Genomic DNA, 26,272 nt, shown 5'->3' with positions numbered 1-26,272 from the left:
ATAGATAGGGAGAAGAAGATAAGAAAAAATAAAACAACTTGATAGGTATAAGTATTATAAGACTTATTGGTACATTCAAAAAGTCCATGAAATTTAATGATATTTAAATATATTTAATTGAACTAATTGACAATCAATGTTGTCACCCAAATAATATCTTATGATTTCTCTTGAGGTTATTTTTTAAATTTAGATGCGTAAGTCATTTTTATTTTTATTTTTCAAGCATGTCACATCATCAATATTTCTAATTAAGGCTAAAATAAGATGCAAGTAAATATAAAAAAAAATGGCTTCCCAATCAATACTGACCAAATGATCATATCAAACATAAATTAATTGGGTCAAATGAATGAGAGTTTTGAACATATATTCTTTCATTTGATCTAATCAGATTTTGAGGTGAAAATTTAATAAATTAATTGGGTCAAATGAATGAGAGTTTTGAACGTATATTCTTTCATTTGATCTAATCAAATTTTGAGGTGAAAATTCAATCATGGTATAGTATGGTAACGTTTTCACCCAAGTATTTTCAGTTCCTAAGATAATGGGGAGTGATGCTACTATAGAAATGTTTAAAGATCATACATTGGAAATTAAGGCCTCATTTGACAGTGATTTTTTTAGTCAAAAAATTATTTTAAAAAAATCAAAAATCAATAATTCATATTAAAAAATTAAAAATTTTCTTTTTTTTCTATTTTTTGCACATCTTTTCGTAAAAAATTAAAAAATCATCTCAAAAATATTTTTTTACATTACATTTTAGTTAAAAAATTACTAAAAAAACACGTTTATAAATGAGGCCTAAAACATGACACTTTTAATAAAAGTGTGATTAAAAAATTAAATTAATAATTTTAAACATATTTATTTTAATTAAATGTAATACTATTTATTTTTATATCACCTTTTTTAATTAAATGTGATACTATTTATTTTTATATAACTTTAAATGTGATCCTATTTATTTTTATATAACCTTTTTTAATTAAATGTGATACTATTTATTTGGGCAAATTACATATACACCCCTCCAGGTTTGACAAAATTACAGATACCCCTGAGGTTTGAGAAATTACGAATTCCCCCCTGAATGCTATATTTGCATAAGAAATTAGGGGGTAATTTGTTATGAAATATAAACCTCAGGGGGTAAATTGTTATGAAAATACAAACCTCAGGGGGCGGGATGTAATTTCCGAAACCTCAGGGGTATCTGTAATTTAACCAAACCTGGAGGGGTGTATATGTAATTTGCCTATTTATTTTTATATCACCTTTTAATTATATATATTTTAAATTTTATCTTTATATCTAATATTCTCACGTCGAAGAAACAGGAAGCATCCTTGAGGGAAACCGATCGGCCCTCTCGCTCTCTCTCTCTCTCTCTCTAAACCCTAATCTATCTCAGTCGATCGAATCAACAATGATTCGTCTCAGTGATTCGATTCATCTCAGAGAGGGGGTGAAAGATTCATCTCAGAGTAATTTCGATTTTGATTTGGAAGTTCTCTCTATCGATTTCAAAGTTCTATCTCTCTTGATTTCGAAGCTCCACCACCACCACCGTCTGCACCGGCGAGAGCGAGCACCATTGTTTCCAACACATGAAATGCTTCGTCTGCATCTGCTACTCTGCACATTGTAGCCTGGTACGTCTTCCTCTCCCTTGCCTACTATTTTTCGTTAGTTTAGAATTTTCTTAAAGCTTTGATTTGCTTCATGCTTTTGTCAATTTCATGCTCACTATGTGTTTGACAATATGCCTAAAGGGCTACTTTTCTTATACACACTATACTGTACACCATCACCGCAAATGATCTTCGAAACAATTAAATATTTCGAAAACAAATCAACACACACCTGACTTACAATATGTTAATTCCAGTGCATTGCGACAAAAAAGGATGAAGAAAAAAATATGTTTTATCAAGAACATTCAACCACATAAAACCGACTAATTGATGCTTTTCTTTCCCCCCCTCTAAAACATAAACTTGCCATATTGCAGTGAAGATATGGTATCCAAGTACTGGTTCTTGCCATCGAACTATTGATTTAGGGTATGGGCTGTGTGGTTTATTTGTTCCTAGTAACAAGTATGCAGTTGTTGGTACAAAAGTTGGGACTCTAGAAATTATTGATGTTGGTAATGGTATTTGTGTGGAAGTAGTGGAAGCTCATGGTGGCTCCGTCCAATCAATTGTGGCTGTTCCAGATGGAAATGGTTTTGTAAATGGGAGTATTGATCATGATGTCAAGTTCTTGGAGTACCGAACTTCGCAAAAACCTGGTGAAGTGTGTTCTTTATACTCTTTCTTTCTCTCTGCCTGTTTGTGTTGTTAAAGACTTTGAACTATTCATCATACCATGGAATGGTGACGACTTCACTTACTTTTCTTTTCTTTTCTTTTTGAAAAATATGTTGTTTCTTGGACAAGTTTTACTTTTCTAGCTCTGTTTCCTGATATACGTAAAGAGTATTCACTATACATGAGCTTTCTATTTGTTCTGTTGAGCACTTTTCTTTTCAAAGTACTGTTTTTGGTATAGTTCTCTCACCTTGAGAAGACTTGTTGTATAGGAAACTTCTAACACCATACTATTCCATGAACTAATTGTTCTTGTACATTGTACTTTGGGATCAAAATAAACTTTCTTAGTATACACTGGCTACAAATTATACCAAAGGTTAGGTCTTTACCCAATTTACCCCTTCCAAACCCCCATCTAATAGGGACTAATGTAGACATAATTTTTTTAAACCCTGCGGCTGCAGATTGCTTTTGAGCTAAGTTCACTGAAATTTATGGATAATATTGATTTGACTCCTATCTTGCTACTTCAGAGTTCATTCAAGTATTCAGCATAGTTGGGATATTTTTATAGTTTTGCTTTTGAATAGACAGTATAGGCATCAACTGGATGCATTTATGTTAAAGTTTGCTTATCTCTTTAGTCTACTTCTCCTGCTCTTTCTATATATCTTCCTAGCACAATATGTGTTGGAATATTATGGTTGTTCAAATTTGATTAATGTTTTGGATGTCTTTAGATTGCTAAATAGTGAAACTTTCACATTTGTTATTTTGGTAATGATAAGTTGGTTTGGTCTGGTTACAGGTTTCTAAGCTTCTAACAATCTCTCATGCACGGAATATGAAAATGAATGATGACATTCTAGTGGTTGTTGTTAGCCCTGATTCAAAATATATTGTTGTTGACCTATTAGATTGTACTATGAAGGTGAGATTAACTTCTCTAAATGTTTTCTGATTAGAATACTCTGTTAAGTTTCTTCATTTCTACTGAATGTTCTTTCTTTATTCTTTCATTTCTGATGGCTATCTTTGTTTCTATTTTTGTTTTATATACATTGTTTACCAATAGATAAATGTGGTACTATTTCCTTTTGTTAATTTAAAATTCTTTAGAATATGATCAGTATGAAGTCTTCTCTTTGTCTAATTTCATATATGTAGTATAGTAGTACTGTAACCATAAGTTTCAGCTACTCTATTAACTCATGGATAGAAGTTTCATGATTAGAGTTGTTGAATATTTGAGTTGAACAGTAAAATTTAGAGTTCCCAGATTTTCTTCTGGGAGCACTACATTTATTTAGGGCACTTTTTTGGGTCATTAGCTTTGTTTTATAACATAGTATAGGCAAAAGGTCCAACTTTTTGAAAAGGCACATAAAAAGTACTAACTAAATACTGAAGCGTAGGATTCTCTGGTGGCACAAATACTTCAGGATTCCGGATCTTAGTGATCTCATAACAATTCCATGGGTAAAGATGGCATTTTTTTTTTCTTGTTACAAACCTTATAAATGAACTCTTAAGTGATACCAAATGGGCCCTATAGATAGATGAAGAAAATTTTTGCCACAATATTGGCATTTGATACAGCTCGTTTGTAATTATTTTCATATTTTTGTACCCACAAGTGTGCAAATTATCGAAGTGAGTAGAATTTCCAAGTAGGTTTCTTGAGCACAAAAAAGTATGTTAAATTCAACACGAGTAGAAAAAAACTTCTTTTTTTTGTACTTCACGTTTTCAGGATACTTGATATTTATAGTTTAAAACTTCCATTTCATGGGAGAAATCTATTTCCTAACCATTAATTTGAGCACTTTATTGATACTAATTTTTTTTCTTGGATTTGATTTTAATTAAAGTTATGGTTTTACTAAAGAAATGTTCTCGAGTACTTAATTGAATAGACATAGAATTCCCATGTTATCATGTAGGGTCTAAAAGCCATTGATTTGCATAGAAAAATGATAACGAGATGCTATTTATATGTTTGAATAGCTAAGGGCTGCCATTGAGAAGAGTATTGCTATTTTTGACAAAGAGAAAGCACAGGAATGGTTGTCAAAGATATCTGGCGGTGTTGTTGTTTTCAAGGTAAATATTTATTGAATTTATGCTATTATTTTCTTGACTTCATTGCAAGTCTTCTTCTTTCAAGTTAGAAAGGCTAGCAAGGCAGAAGTTGGAGAAAGGAAAGATATGCTTTAAATGTAACAAGAGCAGCTGTGGAAGAGGGAATGGTTCCAGGCAAGATTGTCTTTTTCGTTTTTGATGGTCAATTACATTTCACTTTTGGAGCAAGATGATCTTAGTTTGGTTTTCAATGACACTACACACATCAATTAATATATCAATTAGTGTATCACCATATGTTATGATATTGTCACTTCAAAATTATAGATCTCACCTATTATACAAATTACAAAGACTCAAAACTTACAAAATTATGCAACATCATACGTTAGCAATATATCAATTAGTACATATAACTTTATTGTTTGCTTTTTTGTTCTTTTATAAGTAACCATTTAAAATACAATTCATCATAAACCCAGAAAAGCACTGAAATAAAAAATTAAAAAAACCCAATAATATCTTCATAGCTAAAGAAGCAAAATCATCAATGGTGATTGAAACAAAGGCTTCTGTCTCTACTATACTGGAGCTTAAATTACAACCCAGAGTACAGTAACAAATAAAATTACTCAAAAATGCAAACGCTAATCCCTAGACATCCGAGCAGTCCTTGCCGGTAGGGCAAGAAGGTCTTCTTCTTCATCTCCTCTGCCTGTGCTCTATTCGCATTGTAATGCAACTCGTGAGCCGACGGCGGAACCCTACGCTTTCCGACGTCGTTCGCTGGTTTTCCAGTGATCGGTTTTTTTAGGAGAACTTGTTTGCTTCGCTTTTGCTTTTGCGTTTCGTTTCTGTTTTCTTGCGATTCTTTTCCTTCTCGTCCCTTAAAGATGATGAGCAAGTGAACGTGATCGATGACCAGAAGTTCTTTTTGTTGCCTTTACCTTCGCTTATGCTTCTGTACAATAGATCCTTGAAGAATATCCACTTCTTTGAGTTCCTTCCAGACGATGAAGACCTTGAAGACGAAGCAGAGCCTGGCAGTGTTGTCTCGATTGACGGAGTTTCAGTTTCTTTGTTCTCAGAATCTTCCAACTCCAGAATGCGATCGAGAAGCAAAAAAACCAAATAATATCTTCATAGCTAAAGAAGCAAAATCATCAATGGTAATTGGAACAAAGGCTTCTGTCTCTACTATACAGGAGCTTAAATTACAACCCAGAAAAGTTGAAACTCCGTCGATCGCATTTTGGAGTTGGAAGATTCTTATAACAAAGAAGCTGAGACTCCGATCTCCGTCAATCGAGACAACACTGCCAGGTTCTACTTCGTCTTCAAGGTCTTCATCGTCCGGAAGGAACTCTAAGAAGTGGATATTCTTCAATGATCTATTGTACAAAAACAAAAGCGAAGGTAGAGGTAATGAAAAGAAGCTCTGGTCATCGATCACGTTCACTTGCTCATCATCTTCAAGGGATGAGAAGGAAAGAATCGCAAGGAAACGCAAAAGCAAAATTGAAGCAAACAAGTTCTCCCAAAAAAATCGATCGCTGGAAAACCAGCGAATGATGTCGGAAAGCGTAGGGTTCTACTGTCGGCTCACAAGTTGCATTACACTGCGAATAGAGCACATGCAGAGGTGATAAAGAAGAAGACCTTCTTGCCCTACCGGCAAGGACTGCTCGGATGTCTAGGGATTAGCGTTTGCGTTTTCGAGTAATTTTATTTGTTACTGTACTCTAGGTTGTAATTTAAGCTCCTGTATAGTAGAGACAAAAGCCTTTGTTCCAATCAGCATTGATGATTTTGCTTCTTTAGCTATGAAGATATTATTGGGATTTTTTAATTTTTTATTTCAGTGCTTTTCTGGGTTTATGATGAATTGTATTTTAAATGGTTACTCATAAAAGAATAAAAAGGCAAACAATAAAGTTATATGTACTAATTGATATACAGCTAACGTATGATGTTGCATAATTTTATAAGTTTTGAGTCTTTGTAATTTGTATAATGGGTGAGATCTATAATTTTGAAGTGACAATATCAGAACATATGGTGATACACTAATTGATATCTTAATTGATGCGTGTAGTGCTAGTTGGTCTAAACTTACCAAATCCTAAAGGTTGTTCTAATTATGTTTCTTTCCTTTGTATTTAGATGACTTGTTTTATTTTTGTAATTTTCTTGCTGAAATCTTCATTGACATTGCCATAAGCATTAGGTTATAAGTATTGTAATTGAAACTTGTCATGTAGACAGATTTTCATAGCAATGCTCATTCTGTTTTTTTTTGCTATTAGCGGATGCAAAACTTATTCCTTGTGAAACAGTATGTATACACATTCCCTACAACTAGACAACATCTATTTTCAAGGCAAGAAGGAACACCACCTCACAAATTCACATACAATTTATTTAAGACAAAAAATACACAAATTATGAGAGCATAATATCTCACAAATAAGAACTCGAAACCCAATTAAAATGCATAAATATCAATTGCAAATCAAATAACAAATTATGACATGATATTTGAACTTTATACTAGATTGACCAACTTTGTGAAATGAAAAATTGCAAGGAACCATGGGGTCATTTGTGTTCCTCTCCCAGGACAAGTGAGCTTACTTTATTACTAGTCGAGGACAGAAGCCTTGAAAAGTGTTTTTTTCCCCTACTTACTATATTTAAACAATAATTGGCTTTTATTTTGGTTTTATGACTTTAAAATATTTGGCCATGCACAGAAGATTTTCATTTTGGATTTGTTGATTCTATGTATATATATGTCATATCTATATGGTAATCCAAATATTTTATACTCGTAATAGTCAAAGTGGTTCTTTTTCTATTGATATAGGAGATGAAGAGTCAGTGTGATGAGAAAATGTCTGACTTTATCTTTTCTAAGACTAGAACAATCTCTACAAATAGTAAGTTTATTCATATGTTTTTAGCGGTCTCTGAATTAATTTATATTTTCATTTTTCAGTTCAGAAATTGTTTGGAGAGATGCAAAATATGGTCCAAGAATCCAAGAACTTTGTGATCACACTTAAAAATTTGGGCAAATTTCACTTTACTCTCTTGTGGTTTAGGCCGGGTGTGGTTTACCCCCTGACATTCGAATATTACCACATAACCCCCATGTGGTTGATGGACTAAAGTGCACCGTTAGCTTTTCTGTCTAACATGATGGAATGTGAGAACCACTCGCCTATGTGGAGAGTAGGTTCATTTTGAAAACGAAAATACACCTTGCACAACTTCAAATTTACAAAAAAAATGTCATTCTTTTTTCTCTCTACTGTATCTCTATCTATTCCATTTCTATATATCCATTAACACCTCCTATACTTGTTGGAAAACATCACAATAACATCACAATACCATTCTTGTCTACTATGGAAATCTGAAATCAACATTTTTTTTTTCCAATCAAAGATATATATATATATATATCTTGATATATATTTATCAACACCTCCTTTTAATTTCTGGATCAACACCTATTTTGTTTTTTCTTCTTCTTGATACATATATATACTAGCGTATGCCCGTGCCTGAAGGCACGGTGTAAATAAATAAATCCTAAATAAATGGAACTCACCACAACTTACCAATTACCAATATTGCTTAACTAAACAAATTAAAATCACAAATCTAACAGAAAATCAGCAATAAATTGTAAATAACGTAAAATTAACTTTTATTGATACAATAGTAAAAAATAAACAATTTCTCTAAAATTAATATTACTATATAACATTCTAATAATTTAATATAAAACTTATTCCACACTATATAAACAACGTAAAACAACAAAACATACTCAAAAATCACTTTTCGCAGTTTCATATGCATAAATCTAAAAACAAAAACAACAAAACAAAACAAAACAAAATTTGTCCAAAATAGATTACCAAGTGTAAAGTTATGACATGTTAACGATGTAATCCCACAAATGTTTTTTTTTTTAAGTTTCAGGTATCTCTATCTGTCCAAATTGATGTACGTATTTTTCAATTTTGAAAACAAATAAGTTAAAATAATTTAAACATATAAGTAAAAATTTATTAATTAAATAAGTGGACAGATAGGTTAAAATTTATTAATTAAAATAAGTGGACAAATTTATTAATTAAAATAATTTGGACAAATAGGTTCAAAAAAAATGGAGTTAAACCCATATAAGGATAGAACTAATAAGAGGCTGATTAAAATCATAAAACAACCCGAATTGAATTAGTCAAGGTCAGAAGATTACATTAACAACATTTTCTACACTCACCTTAACATTGCTATCATGAACTGGGTGTTATCATCAAATGATGCCTGCAAAAATCAAGTCAAGATAATAAAAAAAATACTGGATCAATTATGTTCCAAATGCATCATGTGATCTTAAATGGATTAGGCATGTTACCATTTTTGAGAACAACAATTGATGTTCCACACATAATTGTCTGGCAATTTCCTGAATAATAGATAAGAATGAATGAGAGAAAAGAAAATAAGAACAAATAGAAACTTTTCCAGAATAAAAAAGCAATCCTACAACACTTTTATTTGAATTTCATAGAGAAGAGTTGGAGAAATATTGCAGAAGCAGATAAGCAATATCACAAATGTGCATACTAAAGTAAGCAGCATTGGCTTGTGCCCAAAAACTAAAACACAAACTTCCAAGGGGTACTGTACATTGCTATCTGGCAAGATGTCATTCATGTTGTAACTCTTATGCATTAGCTTCACATAGTCCATTGTCTTCCTTTCCCTCAAGAGTTTAAGGTTACAACCAAGTCTTATGTGATTCACAAAATCATTTCACAGAGTGCTGCCAGCTTTCTGAATTCATTGTTCCTTTCTAGTAATTAATTGATGCAATAGATCCAATAATTGCCAAGTGCAACCGTAGGGAAAGATTTAATGAAGTAAAAGGTCTGTGCCATTTTGATTGATTTGAATGGTGAATTATTGCTACTATCTGTTAAAACATGTCAAATGTAACAAAGAGGATTGATGATAGTAAAAATGGAGTTAAACCCATATAAGGATAGAACTAATAAGAGGCAAGACCACAGAAATTAGAGAGGCTTTAGTTCAAATAGGTACTAATGCAATAAAAAAGGAAAGAACATGGTAATACCATCTTGATCACTGAAAACAACTTCGTTGGAAGCACAGAACAGAATGAAATGGACAGCTCAAGAAAACCCAACTGTCGATTAGTCAAGTTCAGAAGACTACATTAACAACATTTTCTACACTCACCTTAACATTGCTATCATGAACTGGGTGTTATCATCAAATGATGCCTGCAGAAATCAAGTCAAGATAATAAAAAAAATACTGGATCAATTATGTTCCAAATGCATCATGCGATCTTAAATGGATTAGGCATGTTACCATTTTTGAGAACAACAATTGATGTTCCACACATAATTGTCTGGCAATTTCCTGAATAATAGACAAGAATGAATGAGAGAAAAGAAAATAAGAACAAATAGAAACTTTTCTAGAATAAAAAAGCAATCCTACAATCCTAAAGGCATTGATAATTCTAAAGCTAATAAATTTAAGAATGTTAATCCTACCTAATTCAGCCTGCCTAAACAAAGAATAACTTAGGATTCAACTCTTTCGTCCCCTACAATATATTGAGAAAGAGTAAAATTATTGAATGGACATCCTATAACTTTTAACTGCACAATAAACTTGTAAGAGAACTGTAGTAACCTGTTTGGTTGTATTTTCATTTTCTTTGTTTTCAAAAACAAAAACAATGAAAAGTTCAAAAACATCCATCATTTTCAAATCCTGCAAAAACCAATTCCAAAAATTTGAAAACATTTATGGTTGCCTAACCATCAATATGATAACAAAGTATAGGTTTCATTCTAGCACATATTCTCTAAACCCTAAATTGATAATGAACACAATCCCCGTATGCACACTAAAAAAATGGAATGCGGTCCAGCAGGTTAGCGAGAGGAAGAATGTCATCCCTAGTGTTGTCCTGAACTTCCCAATTCCCATTTTGCAGCCTCCACAATCAACCATTTAATGGGAGGGTTGGGAAAGGGGGCGGTCCCATTCAAAAATCATGCCTATGCATCATGTTACAACAGCTTTGGGAATTTATTCCTAAGTCTCAAAAATTATTGGCCTATTAAAAGATATAGAAAATTTAAGTCAAGAAAAATAAAAAACCAAAATTAATGTACAACATACAGACAGTGAGAGCGCAGGGGGGGGCGCGGCGGTGTTGGGGGCTGAAGTCCTTTCGGATAAGTAAGTTTACTAACTCTCTGTTTCTGCTTCAGGACATAGCATCCCTCCGTCGATGTCACCATCTTTCTTATCAGAAGCTACCTCAGTCTTCTCCTCTTCCACTATGCTCCTCTGCTGCAACTCCTACTTCAACCTTGTGATCTCATCATCCTTCTCTTCTACACTATCTTGCAAGATAAGCACCTACAATAGAATAGAACCCATGTTCAAATTGCATATCTCAATCAAGCAATCTCAGCTGCACACAATGTCATCAGTTCTAGTGTATTTGTAAATTTAGCTCGTCTCATAGCGTGTTCAGTGTTACATAAAAAGACACATAATTTCTTGCCAATTTGGACCATCTAAACCATACCAGAGATTCTTTAACAAAAAGCTCGTAACATTTGAAACATTTAAGACTATAGCCATAATTAAATTAAACCATCAATGGCCAATTGAAAGTTGAACATGCAGCTTTTTCATAAAACCAGCAGCAGCATAATCAAACAGAACAGAGCCAAAAAAAACCCAAAAACCAGAGCAAAAACCCCAGCAAAACAACACACAACATCAGCAAAAATTAGCAGAATTGAGAATGAAGACCCAAGACAACTCCTAAGTTATTAAAAATTGAAAACAACTCCATTAAACAACTCCCAAAACAACTCTTATTATATAGATATGTATATACATTGAATTAATGGTAGTTTTTATGAATTTTGATGTTTGGTAACATAAAATTAATCTCAATCGTAAATAAATATATATATATAAATAAATATAAAAAAAATTTGCCGTGTCCCTGCCATGTCCATGTCCCCATTTTCTTAAAATCATTGTGTTCCATGCCTGTGTCTGTATCCGTGTCCGTGCTTAATAGGCTAGGGTCACTTACCTTAATTGAGAGGTCAAGGTCAATTCTTGTGAAAGTGAAGATTGATTATTTCTTTCATATTAGCTTTTTCTTTAGTTGTTATTCTTCCCTTTATGGACTCTTTTCATATATTAAGAGAGGTTAGTGTCAATTTCTAGTCAAAGTAGAAACTAATTATTTATTTCATATTAGGTTTTTCATTAGATGTTATTTTTTCCCTTTAAACTCTTTCATATATATTAATATAGTGGCTGTGATGTTGAGTTTGCGGGTAGGGAGTTGTGGTGCATATTCTAAAAATGGCATACTATATTACCACAACAAACTTAACATAACCACAATATTCTGTAACAAATACCTTAACATGTAACTTTTCTCACCAAAACGATTTGTCACTACAAATGGTTCGTAACATTTTCACCACATCGTTCATAACTAATCAACATAATCACAATGGTTTAGAACTTTCACTTTAGGTGCACACCATAAATTCCCCATTCATAACTTTTACCCAAAAAAGTTCATAAATTTCTTATGATAGGAGTGTGCATATTAGCATTTTCGTTGCAGGTATATGTAATTGGACTTTCTTACGTAATTACTTGTTCTATTTAATGTAATTTTCTAATATATTTTGTAAATATTCTCCTCCCAATTGACTAAAATAAAAATTAAAAACTTTAAAAGGAAGCAAGCTAGTAAACATGAGTGATCTCACCTGGATAGTTCTTTTCCTTAGCATAGGAAGGTCTGAGAGTATGAAAAGCCCACAAAGTCTCAAAATTGAAGTCTGAATTCTTCAAATGTATGTATCAACAAATAAATCTTTGCCAAAACCTAGAAATGCCGACCCCTAGAACTCCACAAAACAGCCAAATCACCAGATCGGTTATTGACTTCCTCTGCATTTGCTCACAAAACCCAATAAACCCTCAATTGGGTATTTCAAACAAATCACCAAATTACCATATTTATAGGTGTTGAATCAAGAAAACCTTACCAACATGGAAATAAGGGTTAATGTGTACTATTCCTGTGTAGTACTAACCTGGGTTTGTAGTACAAATCGATTGGAGCATTAATGAAGTCTAAATTTAGCACCTCTGTCTCACATCATTTTTATCGAACAGTTGGTGGGCAAGATTGCTCCTCCTTCAGATTGACTCCACTGTTTTATATAACATGATAGAGAAGAGAGAGAGAGAGAGAGAGAGAGAGAGAGAGAGAGAGAGGTGTTTTACTTTCGGGTATGGCAAGGGTTTTGGACAGAGAGAGCTTCTCATCTGGGATTGGGACCAAACTTTTCTCAGATGGTATGGCCATCGGATTAGCTTCCGATTCAACTTTCATCGGCCACTTCCGATTCAAAATCTATATATAAAATCTACATATATGTACATATACATACGTATATATACATCCATAATCATATATAAAATCACATGATCATACATAATACACACAAATGCATATATATACATACATTCGGTCTTATCTCTGAATCTCTGAATCTCCCATCTCTGAATCATATATATAGTTGCTCCATTCAGTCGGAAGAGAGAAGATGGCGATTAGGAAGAGAGAAGGGAGGAAGAGAGAAGATGAAGAGACTAATAGGAGTTTTGGGTTTGGTCGCCTGCAAGGGTTGATGGGGAGAGAGAGAGAGAGCGAGAAGATGGGTCTGATTTCAAAATTTGAAATCAGAAACAAAGAGATGAGAGTGTGTGTGTGAGAGACGGGTTGTGGGTTGAAAATGATCTTGGACCAAATAGAGAGTGAGACACTGTGGGCCTTTGGATTGAGTTCAATCCAATGGTTCATATTTTGATAAAGAGACAGAAGTCCTATCAAGATAAAAAAACAGAGTTGTTTTGTTATATAGATATATATATATATATTTCTCAAGATTGACACACACATATATATAGATGCATAGTGAACACACACAGACACGTGTGTGTGTGTGTGTGTGTGTGTGTGTGTGTGTGTGTGTGTGTGTTATATTTCTGAAATCAACATGTTTTTGGAAACATAAAATCATTTTGGATTCATCAGCATCATCATCCGAAACACAGAGCAAAAATCATGGAGTTTATGAATTGGAGTACAATCAAAGAGCAAAAATCATGATTTTTGGGTTTTTGTTTTGGGTTTGATTTGTATATATGAAGATGAGATTGTAAACGGGGTTTGATATGTATATATATACACATAATCAAGAAAAAGATGAAGATGATTCTGAACTGGGGGGGTAAACTCCAGTTCTTATATACATATCAAACCTGTGAAAATGGGTTTGATTATGTGTACATATTTTTTTATGAAGAATCAGAGGTGTTCTAAATTGGATTTGAAATCAACATTGTTTTTATTCTTATTATTCTGAACGAGAGAGAGAGAGAGAGAAGAAGAAGAAGTATTTGAACTGGGGGTAAACCGAATTGGGTTACCCCTGAAATAATATATATATATGAGGGTATAATTGTCAATTTACAACTTCTGTTAACAGAAGTTAATTTGTGTTTTAGTTCATCAACCACATGGGGGTTATGTGGTGATATTTGAATGTCAGGGGGGTAAACCGCACCCGGCCCAAACCCTTTGTATATACTTTTTGAACATTCAACTTTCATTTATGAAATATATGATGCTATTCCATTCAATATGTGATTGTGATTCAAATGATAGTATATATTGTTTATTACATTTTTCAAGTGCGCGTATAAAAATAATATTGATTATTCTTCAAATATGTCGAACTCCCTTTTTTTATCACACGCATTAACTGTGATGAGAAATGCATATAATGTGTGATTTTATCTTATTATTAATCACACTTAAAATCTATGATATAAATATTTGTTATCACAGGTTTTATTAGTTATTAATCACATTTAAAAGATGTGATCTAAATATTTATTATCATACGCAAAACGTGTAATGGAATCATCTTTTAATGACACTCAAAACGTCACACTCTCAAATATCACACTTAGACAAAACTTAAAATGTATGATTAAATAACATACATCACACATATCATTATTCATTGGCTCGATTTGTACCGGAGAAAGCGGAAGAGATAGTTGTTGTCTCTATTGTTGTCTCGTTGATTCTGTTAAAGCTTCTAACATTCTTTCCATACAGTCCATTTGAGCATCAGAAGATTCTGTTACATCATCGCTTCTTGTCCTTTCCATATTCTATAGGTAAACAGAGCACTAATCAACCTAGGTAAATAATCTTCACAGTTTTCACAATGTCGTATTCATTTTATTTCTTGTTACACATGTCAATACTTTCATTTCAGTTCAAATTTGTTCATATGATTTCACACACACCCACACATGCAGATGTAATGTCCCTAATTCTTTGTTAGGACATCCTATAGTTCATATGGACTCGTGTGTGCGATATAACACGTGCTCTAATACCACTCTGTCACTACCAAAACCCGCCCCTATTGGTTTAGCATCGTAACCGGAAAGAAATCCTAAGATTACCGAAGGCCTCTGAAACATAATAGCAAAATAAATGGCTTAGCAGAAGTAAATATCCAAATATAATATCCGTAGAGTTATGTAGATGTATATGAGACATAAATTTTAAACTTTATTTACATATATATGACGTCATAATTTCATCAGTCTTACGTCATCTTTATATACGAATAAAGCCAAAATGGGACTTAGCCCTATTTACAAATAGCACAAAAACTTATCCAACAAAAGAAAGTAAAGACTAAAAACTTGTTCACGTGACTTGACCACTAGTAGGTGTCATAACCTCCATGGGAGGCGCATAAGTTGGCTGACACAAACAGATCCAGACTGGGCATCTCAAGCCTGGTCACAAGCCTGATCACTTACATATATAAATATAAAAAAGGGTAAATTACAAATACACACTCTGAGGTTTGCTTAAGATACGAATTGCCCCCCTGTGATTTGGAAAATTATAAATACTTCTCTGTCAGAATTTTTTATTTAACAGAATTAATTGAAAAGGTGAAATTTCTAACTGTTCACTTATACAATAATAAAATTATCTAAATTATTAATTGAAATAAAATTTTAACATTATTAAAAACTGTTAATTAACTTGATGATTTATTAATAAAAAAACCTATTTGTTATGAAATTTGAAACCTTAAGGGGTATAATGTAATTTTTAGAACCACAGGGAATAATTTATAATTTAAGTAAACCTCAGATGGTGTGTTCGTAATTTACCCTATAAATAATGAGCTGGAGTCTAATGAATAATCTCATTGTAAAGAGGTTAAATAAATGAGTTCTATATATAGGAAAAAACATTCTCATCACAAACGAAACATTCATCAAAGATATATATTTAGTATACATAAGGTTTATCAAACTTTTTAGAGTTAATTACATTTCGTGGTATAACCCAATGGTACTGAACAGAACATTAGCAAAATGACTAGACCGAGGACTTAGGCACAACGATCACAATGGATCGACGGATACATAACGACCACAATAGATCGACTTAGGCATAACGACCACAACTAATCGACGTGTGCATAACAACCACAATGGATCGACATAAGCATAACGAAGATTTTCATAAATCAAAGCATATGTTCATGGATGTCACATTCGATAATCAAAAGGGATCTCATTCATTCTCATCAAACAGAAGTTTTCAAAAAACTTGTCATATCATAATCACTTCGAAATTCCATAGCATGACTTAACATTTCAAAAAATACTTATCATATTGGACATTTCGTAAACAAAACATAGATTTCATAACATCGTATAGCATAGTCATTTCAAAATGATTAATACGAAAATATCTTTACAAAGACATTACTCACCTTGACTAGTTCGATGTTCTTCTACAACGTTCGAACCTACACATTACACATAACGGTACACATGTTGAAACTCAACGTTCAAACCAAATGAATATTTTCTAATCATTTACTTATGTTGTTTCTTAGCTTCTTAATCCTTAATAGGTCATAATTCACACTTAAGAATGCCCGAAAAGAGATGTGAACGAAGATATGAACTTAAATCACCTTTTGAAAGCATGCTGAAAATGAGCTGTTGGCTAGAGCCATCTTTTGGTCGCTAAAGCCATCTTCGCTTGAGTCACCATTTGGTAGCTCGGGCCAACTTTTATAGAGTGAAAAATACTGAGAGTTCGAAATGTTGGCTCAGGCCACCACTTGGTCGCTCGAGCCATTTGTGAATTTTCTGGGTTTCTAGACAGAAAATTTGAGTTCCAAAAATGCATTTTAACATGTAAAAGCTTCCATGGCCATTCCAAACTCATGAAAACACTTTGATAATCATAAAAACATTTTAGAAAACCCAAATACAAGATCATTCATAAATCATTTTCTCAAAACTTCTATACATGCATCAATTCAACTTCAATTCCCTTCCAAGACTTTCAAAACACGGAATTAATCTTCAAAACTTCTTAATTCATGAATGCATGTAAGGTATGACCCTTAATTCATGCATAAACAACATGAGTCATGCTCAAAAGGGTGAAACTAACCAAGATTATACATACATGGATGATGTAACCTCTAATTCTTCATCATATGCTCAATTCATGCAATCAATCTCATTATCTTCTTCAATTCATATAATTTTTGACTTAAGCTCATAAATTAAGGTTCAAAAACTCACCTAGAGCCTTGAATCACACTTGTATTAGGCAATTCTTTGAGTTCTATTTCACAATTCTCTAATCTCCTTGAAATTCATTAAGTTCTTGCTTCATTCTCTCTAAAATGGTGTTCTCTCCCTCTCTAAAGTTCTCCCTTAACTTTGTATAGATGATGAGCTCAAAGATTATGAGCCTAAGCACTAACTCATCACATATATATATATATATATATAGTGATTAGCTTAAGCTAAGCAAACATGCTTAGGGTTAATTAATTACACTTAGTTTAATCAATTTAATCTAATTAATTTAATCCGAATCAATTTTTAATTAAACTTACCAAAGTGTTCTAAAAATTCCAAATAACTTATTCATGTAACCAATTTTAGTTTCAAATGTCGATAAGGCTTTTAATTTTCATATCATAACAGAAATTACGACAAATATTTCTATGATAAACAGATAGACATTCAAAATACACCAATCATATAATCACATGCGTAATTACCTAAGAATTTCACTTAAGCATATGATTAATTTTCTTAATTACTGATTAATAACTGATTATGGAGTGGGGTTGTTACATCTACTTTTCAATCTGGTCGTTGGATAATAAAATCTGAATTTACAACTTTTGCAAGTCTCCTATGCACGCCTTCATGCTATTTGGACTTCCAGTGTCACCACATACTGTTTCAGCTACCACTGATTGAGAAGCCCAATCGTCCTCTACATCCACCTCCTCACTCCATTCCACCACATTCCTCTCATTAGATGCCACCTTATTTAAGCACTCCACCTCATGTTCTGCATAAGCATCATCTTTTTTACTCTTCTCAGAAGCTTGTCCACCATTAACGGTGCAAGGAGCTCTTGATTGTTGGAGCTAATGTCATTGCGAATATGCATGAGACACTATGCTTCCGTAACCTCGTTAGACACCATAACTTGCTCCTCACACACCCTTACTGGGTAAATTATCCCCTACAGTTCAAGTTTACCACCTGATTGATGAGGCGCATGTGCTTTGTAGCCATTTTTACTTTACCACAGCTAAGTGATGTCATTCGGAAAGTGTCTTCAGCAAGCCCAAAACTCATAATGGATTTTGATCTTGACAATAACACTCTCATATAGCAACCCATTGCCTTCTTCATTCGTTATTACTGTCATATCTCCATCATTCCTTGCTCGAACCACATCTTCAAAAGACATCCTACCCCCCTCAACATATTATTGTTTTTGCTCCCATTTCGTAACTGTAAGAGAGCCTTTACCAGAACCAACCCCTGTTCTAGTGCTTCTCTCAGTTTGTCCCTGCTTTTGGTCTTTTCCAAACTCTACCATCTTTACTTTTAGAGACCCGTCATCCCACCATAGCCCATCTTCTTTTTGAATGGCTACCTTCGCCGCCAGTGGACAAATCTTAAGAATCCAAACCTTGACTTTCTAGCTTTCTTAATCTTTCCTAGAATAAAAACATCCTTCACCACTCCAAACTTTGTAAACAATAAGAACAATCCCTTTGGATTCATGGACAGTGATAAATTGTCAATGAACACTGTGACAAGCTCCGAGCCACTCCTACCAGTAGCAAACCTTTGTGATTGACGGCTCATCCCATAGATCACCGGCTTCCACCCTCCTCCACCTTCGTTCTCTCCCATAGCTTCTTGGAACTAGTTTAACTTATATATGTGGATTGTCTATCAAAATACATTTTACTACCAATCTCTTTTATTTCCTTAATTATTAGAATATTTGTATAAAATGAACAAAACCAACTCAGTCGTACTCTGGGGAAGGGGAGATTTGCTTGTAGAACAATGGAAATTATTAGAATATTTGTGATTTTAAAATATTCTTACAACGTGTTGCTTTGCTTTTTTTGAAATTTTTAACTAAATAATTTCCATTGGCATGGTGTTCTAGTACCTAACCTCTAATCCTGATTTTGTTATAGTGATATCTAGCCACTATTTTAAACAACTGGTTCATTGTTAAAATTCAAAACCAATTAACTTCTACATTTATGTCACATGGAATTAAAAGATTTGTTTCAAAACTAATGAGACTTCCACCAATCAATTTCTTGTGAAAATTGGAACTAATAATAGGTCAATGGTGATTTTCTTTGGAAATTCAATGGAGCCATGGTGCTCATACCAGTAAGTACTTTCTGTATTGTCCCCATCCTCTATCTGGATTTTAGGTTTTTCCCTTTTTGTGGCTACATTTGGATCTTAAATTTGTAGAGGGAAACTAAAGGGAAAAAATAAAATGGAAGAACCTAAAGTTCTCTCTTTTTTTGATTAGATTAGGAAAATGCGAATAAGATAATAGGTATTTCTCAAACAAATAAAAAAATAAAAAATGTTATTTGTTGGGTTAACCATAAAAGATGAATATTCATGTATGAATTTCATTTTCCTTTCCCTTTATTCATTTGGATTGATGGTTTAAGAGGGGAAGGAAAGGATGTGAAGAGATAAAATTCATTAAATCGTGTTTGGGTTCTTTTGTAAGAGGGAAAGGGAATTATGAGGGGGAGAGTATAAGTATTTTAAGCACTTCACTTTTCCTCCAAAATTGGGAGGAAACGGAAGCAAAGGAAAGTGCTTCACATAGTAATATGTTAAAATATTTAATTTAATATATATCTTCTTAATTAAGTTTTTTTTTTTTTTTTTTGGTTGATCGGCAAAAGAAATGGATTTTAGTGATGATAATAACATACAATACATATAAAATTACATCAATAAAGCGAAGACAAGAGTAAAAAGCATCAAAGTATTGCTTCCTAATCCCAATTAGATTGGCACCAAGAAGAATACATAATCATATGCTAGCCCAAGCCACAGAAGTCAGTGAGAAACCAACAACACCAAATAACAACCCTTAATTCCAAGCCCTGAACATGCTAATAACCACCAATATTTAACACTAGGGCTGTGCAAAATACCGCATGATTCACTAAAAACTGCCTCGATCCACACCACTTTATTCACTACCCGCGGATTAAATTTTAAAATTTATAATCCGCATTCCAAACCGCTCTGCTCCGCTATAATTAATACATATATATTTTTAATCTCCAATAAAATATCAAAGTAAAAATGAATGTGAGAGATATTTAAGATGTGAAATTTATTACAAATTAGTAGTTATATATATGAAACATATTATATAAAATTACTTTGTGTTTTATATATATATATATATATATAATATTATGCAAATTAGTGTTATGTATTATGCAAATGTTTAATAATTGGTTAGAATATTCTTCAATCCGCTAATCGTCCAATCGGCCATTCAATTTATAATTTTACTCTTAAACTGTCCGAAGAGCACACACCCCTACTTAACACAAACAACAACAGACCCAACTGTGAAGCAATAGGTTAGATGCATATACTGCTCTATTGTCTTAGCAAACAAGAGAGAGAAGACTTTCTCTTCCTTTCCTTCTCCTTCCTTTTCCCTTCCCTTTCATTCCCTTCCCCGTAATCCCCCTCAATCCATAATTTACACAATCGTACAAGGGTTTTAGCTTTCCACTAACATTCTATTTGCTTTGGATCAAAAATTTAAAGAGGAATTTGCAAAGGGAAAAGAGAAGGGAACAAGGAAAAAAAAATTAATTTATATTTCATTTTCATTTGCATTTTCCTTGACTTCTTTCTTTCTCTTTCTAAATCCCTACAAAATTTATGATCCAAGCACATAAATTCATCCATTATCATACTTCTGTCTTCCTAGTGTATCCAAACACAACCTAAAGAGAATTTGAAATTCGAACTAAGTTGACCTAGAACTAGATGCCCTTTAAAGCACATAGCATGATTCAAGAGGCATATTTGTCATTGTTCATTCACATCTATTATGTTGCAAAAAAATGAAAAAATTGTTGCACTACTGACAAACTCTTGTGCCTAGCCACTCATTTTTGCTCTGCCATAATTAACTTTTGCGTGATCATTAAATTGCAGAAGAGGAAGACAATCTTCTCCAAGGAATTAATAGTTACAGGCAATCCTTAAACATGCCAGCCCTCTCAAAGAATGACAAAGCGGGGTACCTTGCCGATGAAATAGCCGACCAGTTAGAGCACCAACCTTGCATGACCACCACTAGCCCCATTACCACCGCATCAAGCTCCCAACCCCAAATTACCAATTTCCCTGATCTTTTGGAGAAGTGCAATATAGACATAAATACCACTAGAGACGGGGTCATATATATTGCCTGTTTGTGTTCCCAAGCTCATTCCAACTTTGGTCCTCACAAACTACACGCAATCCCAGTTTTCAAGGTATGTCAATAACTCCAAGTACACCAGAGTTGGCATAGGTTCAGAAGACGATTGGATGGTTGTTGTCTTGACGACAAACACACCGACAGGAAGCTTTGTTAGTGCAGCTGATATGATTTTTAAGGTTGGTTTGAGTAAGTGCTTGATGTTTTTGTTGTAGGAATGTTTTTGTGTGTTTGGTTGAATTAATGAATAGATTTTAGTTTGCTTCGTCAGGAGCATAAAATGTTCGTTTTGTGTAAAGTTGTGACCTAAGAAGAGAAAGTTGAGCAACAGACATGTTTCAACTTCTCATTGTAATGTAATATCTTCTGGTTGGGCATTATATGCTAGCTTTGAGCAGATGTGTGATTAACAACTATGGAAGGCCTGTTGTTCATGCACTAAATTTAACATAACAGTCTGTTTGGATTGTGCGATTTGGTAAGAAGTAATTACCAATGATGTGAGAAAAAAAATGTCATATTTGGTTTACAAATCAAGTTAGGTGAGAAAATATGACAAACGGAGAGAAACATAATAATATTCTTATTATTTTCAACCTTTGCTCAGTTTTTTTTTTTTTTTTTTAATAAATAATGTAAACTAAAGACAAATACTGATTTAATTGATAAAATCAACTTTTTAACTGGCTTTTATTTTTGTTTTTTTAATCTTTAGTGGACAATTTTAAATGTTCATTTATTTTTAAATTTCTTTTTTGAAAGCTTTAGTCTCAAAGTTGCTCTTTCTTTTTTTTAATATAAAAAAAATTGGAAAAATAGCACTAAAAAAAAGTTGTTTTCACAACTAGGCCTAACAAAATCATTACCCAACCATACTTGAGGCAGATTCCCAAACAAAACTAGCATTTATGCTGTGTTTGGTTAGGGGATTTGGGGAGGGATTTGGAAAGGAAAATGGAAAAGATAGGTGAAATGTGAATAAAATATGTATATATTTCACATAGTTTCACACACCTTTTCCCTTTCCCTTTCCAAATCTCTCTCTAAATCCCCCAACCAAACACACCATTAATGTTTATTTAGTTAAAACAACTTAACACAATTATTTTAATCCAAGCAGACTTAATCAAGTTAATTATGCAATTTAAATATGTAGAACTTAACACGTCTGCTTAAACTTATTCGAGATCTAGCCGCCAAGTTTTACATAATTTTATATCAAGAGTGGTCTTGTAGTTCCAATTTTCAATTCTAAACTTTCATAATTTTTGTGCATATATATCTTCCTCGTACTCTGTCAATCCTCACTAATCAAGTCAACCAAATCAACAAAATTTTCAAATTAGAAGTTTAGAAAATCAAGTCAACCAAATCAACAAATCTTCAAAGTAGAAGTAATCTAAACGTTCACATGCCCTTACATCTATATTTAGGGGTTGTTTGGGATGTCCTAAATAAGTGCATTTTTTGTCTTTTTACGAAAAGATGTGCAAAAAAGTAGAGAGGTGATGTGATAGAAAAAAGATAAAAAGATAAAAAGATGGATTATATTGAAGTTGCCAAACTTGGCCTTAATACAAGCTATAGAATGAGGGAACTAATCCTAGCACATTTAAATTTAGAAAACTCTTTCGTGCAACTCTTATATGTTAGTAAATGCAACAACATATCATTATTTTAATTTTTTTTTAAACTTGAGTTCCTAAGAAATTTTAAAAAATTATACATCCTATATAAAAATGTGTGCAATAAAAAATATTTAATCTTTTTAAACATTCTCAACCTATGGTTGAGAACAAACGTTAATAAGATTATTTAAAATAAAATTTAAAAAAAAAAAAAGAACTATGCAAATAAAGTACAGAAAACCTTACAAATTTTGTTTTGAATCAATAAATATACGGATGTAGAACTGAGGGCAAATTACCTACACCCGACCCCTCTTGAGATTTAGTTAAATTATAAATTCTCCCTTGAAGTTTCAGAAATTACATCCCGTCTCTCGAGGTTTATATTCGCATAACAATTTATCTCCTGCCAAGCTGCCATGAAGTAAACGTTAGGAATTGTTGATAGAAGCATGCTGACATAACGAAAATAGATCTTGATGGACAATATTGCCCTTGATACTTTTCCAAAGCACTAAACAACATGATTTAACCTGATAGGATATATGATGAGAAAATAATCCAAAAGACTGAGGGCTGGCTTGGCAAGTTCAAAAAAAGTCAAAAAGTTACTAAAAAAGTTAAAAAGTTATCACTATTCACCAAAAAAAAAAAAATTTAATATATAAATATTAATTTGAATGTTAAATTAATATAAAAGTTCAACTTTTTTCACTCATCAAGGTATTGACGTCAGCCACCTTCAAATGAAAGGAAAAAACAAAATAATGTGTGTACATTCACTAAATTGAATGGTAAAGTTGGGCCTGTGGGGCTCACCATGGGTCTCGTTTTGATAATCCGAACCGTTTGATATGTAGAACTCGTCTAGTATTATATGCTTTTAAAAAATCACGTCTATCGGATATCGCTAACTATATGATCAAAACAGTTTTGTATAAAAATTGGATGGTATTATAGTTAACAGTTGACAAAAAAAACTAACACGATCAGATAGCTATCGATATCCAATCAACGTGATTTTTTCCAAACACATAGTACTCGACGAGTTCTACATAATGAACGGTTCCGATTAGAAAAACGGGACCCATGGTGGGCCTCCACGAGCAGAACAACACCATCCAATCAAATCCCGAAAAAAAAGCAATCTTTTCCCATGTATTCACCAAGCCAACTGTATTGTTCCCATCCGTACGGCGTACTACATATCTTCTCCTATACACTTTTTTACACAATTTTTTAATACACATTTTTTATAAAAAGTCAAAAAGTTAATCCAAACATCCATATTTTGTTCCTCAACTTTTTAGTCTAAAAAGACAAAAAGTACACTTATTTAGCACACCCCAAACAACCCTGAGATTAATGTTCAGATAGAATAAATTACTTTATCATCAACATTATACCGTAATTACAAAAAAATCACTATAACAGTTGTGTTCTTCCAATACGGATTGCACTGATTTTTACAAAAAGATAAACATCACTCTTCCAACCATATACTCTTATCTTTGACGGTATTGTTTCAAATAAAATTTGAAACAAAATTCAGAAACTATTTAGAAAAGAAAGAAGAAAAAAAAGAAGATAAATTATACAGGAATAATGTTTGGTAGCTCGAGACTTCCCCCCGGAATTCCCCTAATGCCCAAAACGACGTCGTTTTGGGCATTAGTTTTTTTTTTTTTTTTTTCGTTTTTTCCCTCCACCTTCAGTCTGAAACTGAAATGCAGGGGGAAGAGGGAGAGGGAGAGAAAGAGAGAAGAAGAAGGAAGAAGAGGGCTGCGAGCCTCGCCGCCTGCCGTCGTCGCCTCACCGCCAGCTCGTCGCAACGGCAGCAGCAGCTCCAGCTCCGACCGCCTCCCCGCCTCCACCTCTTCCTCCTCCGAATATTATGCCCCCTCCAGTCTCTCATCCTCCTCCCCCTCCAGTCCCTCCTCCTCCTCCTCCCTCTTCCTCCTTCTTCTTCCTGGTTCTGATCTGCAAAAAAAAAAAAAAAAAAAAAAAAAAACGAACCAAAAACGGCGTCGTTTTTTGTTTCGGGGGATTCGGGGGGGAGGGGTTTCGAGCTACGTAGCATCACTGATTATACAAACCTCCTTGAGATTTGAAAAAAATATAGTAAATTTTAAACTTTTAACATAATTACACTGATCCTTCTTTTAGTAAGGTTAAATGGACTAAAATTAATTCAGATTGTGCGAATATACAAAATTAAACAACGCAAAATATATATTTTCATGTAAAGGAGATGTTAACATTATTTTCATCTATACAACTAATAAATTATTAATGAAAATGAGACTAAGGTCTCGTTTGGCAACATGAGATTTTAATTTAAAAGTCAAAAAGATACTAAAAAGTCAAAAAGTCAATAAATACCAAAGAATCAAAATTTTGTTTTTATTCACTCTACTTTTTGTACATCTTTTCATTAAAAAAAAAAAATCATTCTAAACATGTTAGTTTTTTCATCAACTAAAAAGTCACAAAAAAAAAACATATTTCCAAATGACTCCTAGGTATTATGTGAATTAAAATCTTAAGAAAATTCAATGTAATTATATCAAAATTATGATACTTCTATATTTTCTCTGACAATAATATTAGAAACATAGAGGACTAAACATAAAATGAAAACAGATGTCTCACAAAGGGTCCATTCTGCTTTTGGTCCTGTGTACTTAAATTTTCTCTTTCTCTAAAATTGTATTTGGTTAAAGAATTTAATGAAAGATTTGAAAAGAGAAAGGAAAATAGAAATAATTGATAGGATTCAAATTGCAAACTATGTTTGATTGAGGTCTCATTTGGCAAGTTGTGATTTTAGTTAAAAAGTTAAAAAATCACTCAAAAAAATCAAAAAACCAACAACTTATACAAAAAAATCAAAGATCTCCTTTTTTCTCTATTTTTTGCACATCTTTTCGTAAAAAATAAAAAAGTTATCCCAAACATACTAGTTTTTTTACCTCATATTTTAGTCAAAAGTCAAAAAGTTACTAAAATAATATGTTTCCACACGAGGCCTGAGTTGGTAAATAAAGAAATAAAAGAGCTTAAGTGAATCCAAAAGATAAAAAAAGTGAGATTGCATTTCACTCTCACTTTCTTTTCCCTTGTGTTTTCCATTATTAAGGTTAAGCAAGGAAATTGAAAAATCTGCAAAC

General features: G+C 32.8%; 1 protein-coding gene and 1 long non-coding RNA gene across 5 annotated transcripts; one reads left to right on the top strand and one right to left on the bottom strand.

Annotated features, from left to right (window-relative positions):
- Positions 1-1,322: 1,322 nt before the first annotated feature.
- Positions 1,323-7,664, top strand: LOC114298326 (chaperonin GroEL, chloroplastic). Of its 4 annotated transcripts, XR_014361222.1 has the most exons (5): positions 1,325-1,661; positions 2,021-2,307; positions 3,133-3,255; positions 4,332-4,580; positions 7,405-7,664. XR_014361222.1 is itself a non-coding variant. In XM_082914991.1 (4 exons), the coding sequence occupies exons 2-4, from the start codon at positions 2,246-2,248 to the stop codon at positions 4,440-4,442; spliced, it is 291 nt and encodes a 96-aa protein (XP_082771117.1). In that variant the 5' UTR covers positions 1,323-1,661; positions 2,021-2,245; the 3' UTR covers positions 4,443-4,650. The 4 variants fall into 4 exon arrangements, 2 of the variants coding, with proteins under 2 accessions (XP_082771117.1, XP_082771118.1); XR_014361221.1 differs by lacking the exon at positions 2,021-2,307 and having other exon boundaries at positions 1,323-1,661; XM_082914991.1 differs by lacking the exon at positions 7,405-7,664 and having other exon boundaries at positions 1,323-1,661; positions 2,021-2,302; positions 4,332-4,650.
- A 2,017-nt stretch (positions 7,665-9,681) lies between these two features.
- On the bottom strand, positions 9,682-10,880 carry LOC145819609 (uncharacterized). The gene is made up of 3 exons (XR_014360355.1): positions 10,721-10,880; positions 9,822-9,872; positions 9,682-9,730 (listed from the first exon to the last, which is right to left on the bottom strand). It is a non-coding gene; the product is annotated as an uncharacterized LOC145819609 (long non-coding RNA).
- Between the last annotated feature and the right edge of the window lie 15,392 nt (positions 10,881-26,272).

Source organism: Camellia sinensis, chromosome 2 (assembly GCF_055761805.1).
Source record: "Camellia sinensis isolate YWXY chromosome 2, ASM5576180v1, whole genome shotgun sequence".
Taxonomy (NCBI): Eukaryota; Viridiplantae; Streptophyta; class Magnoliopsida; order Ericales; family Theaceae; genus Camellia; species Camellia sinensis.
Note: the sequence above shows the minus strand (reverse complement) of the source record. Positions and strands in the feature narration are given on the sequence as shown.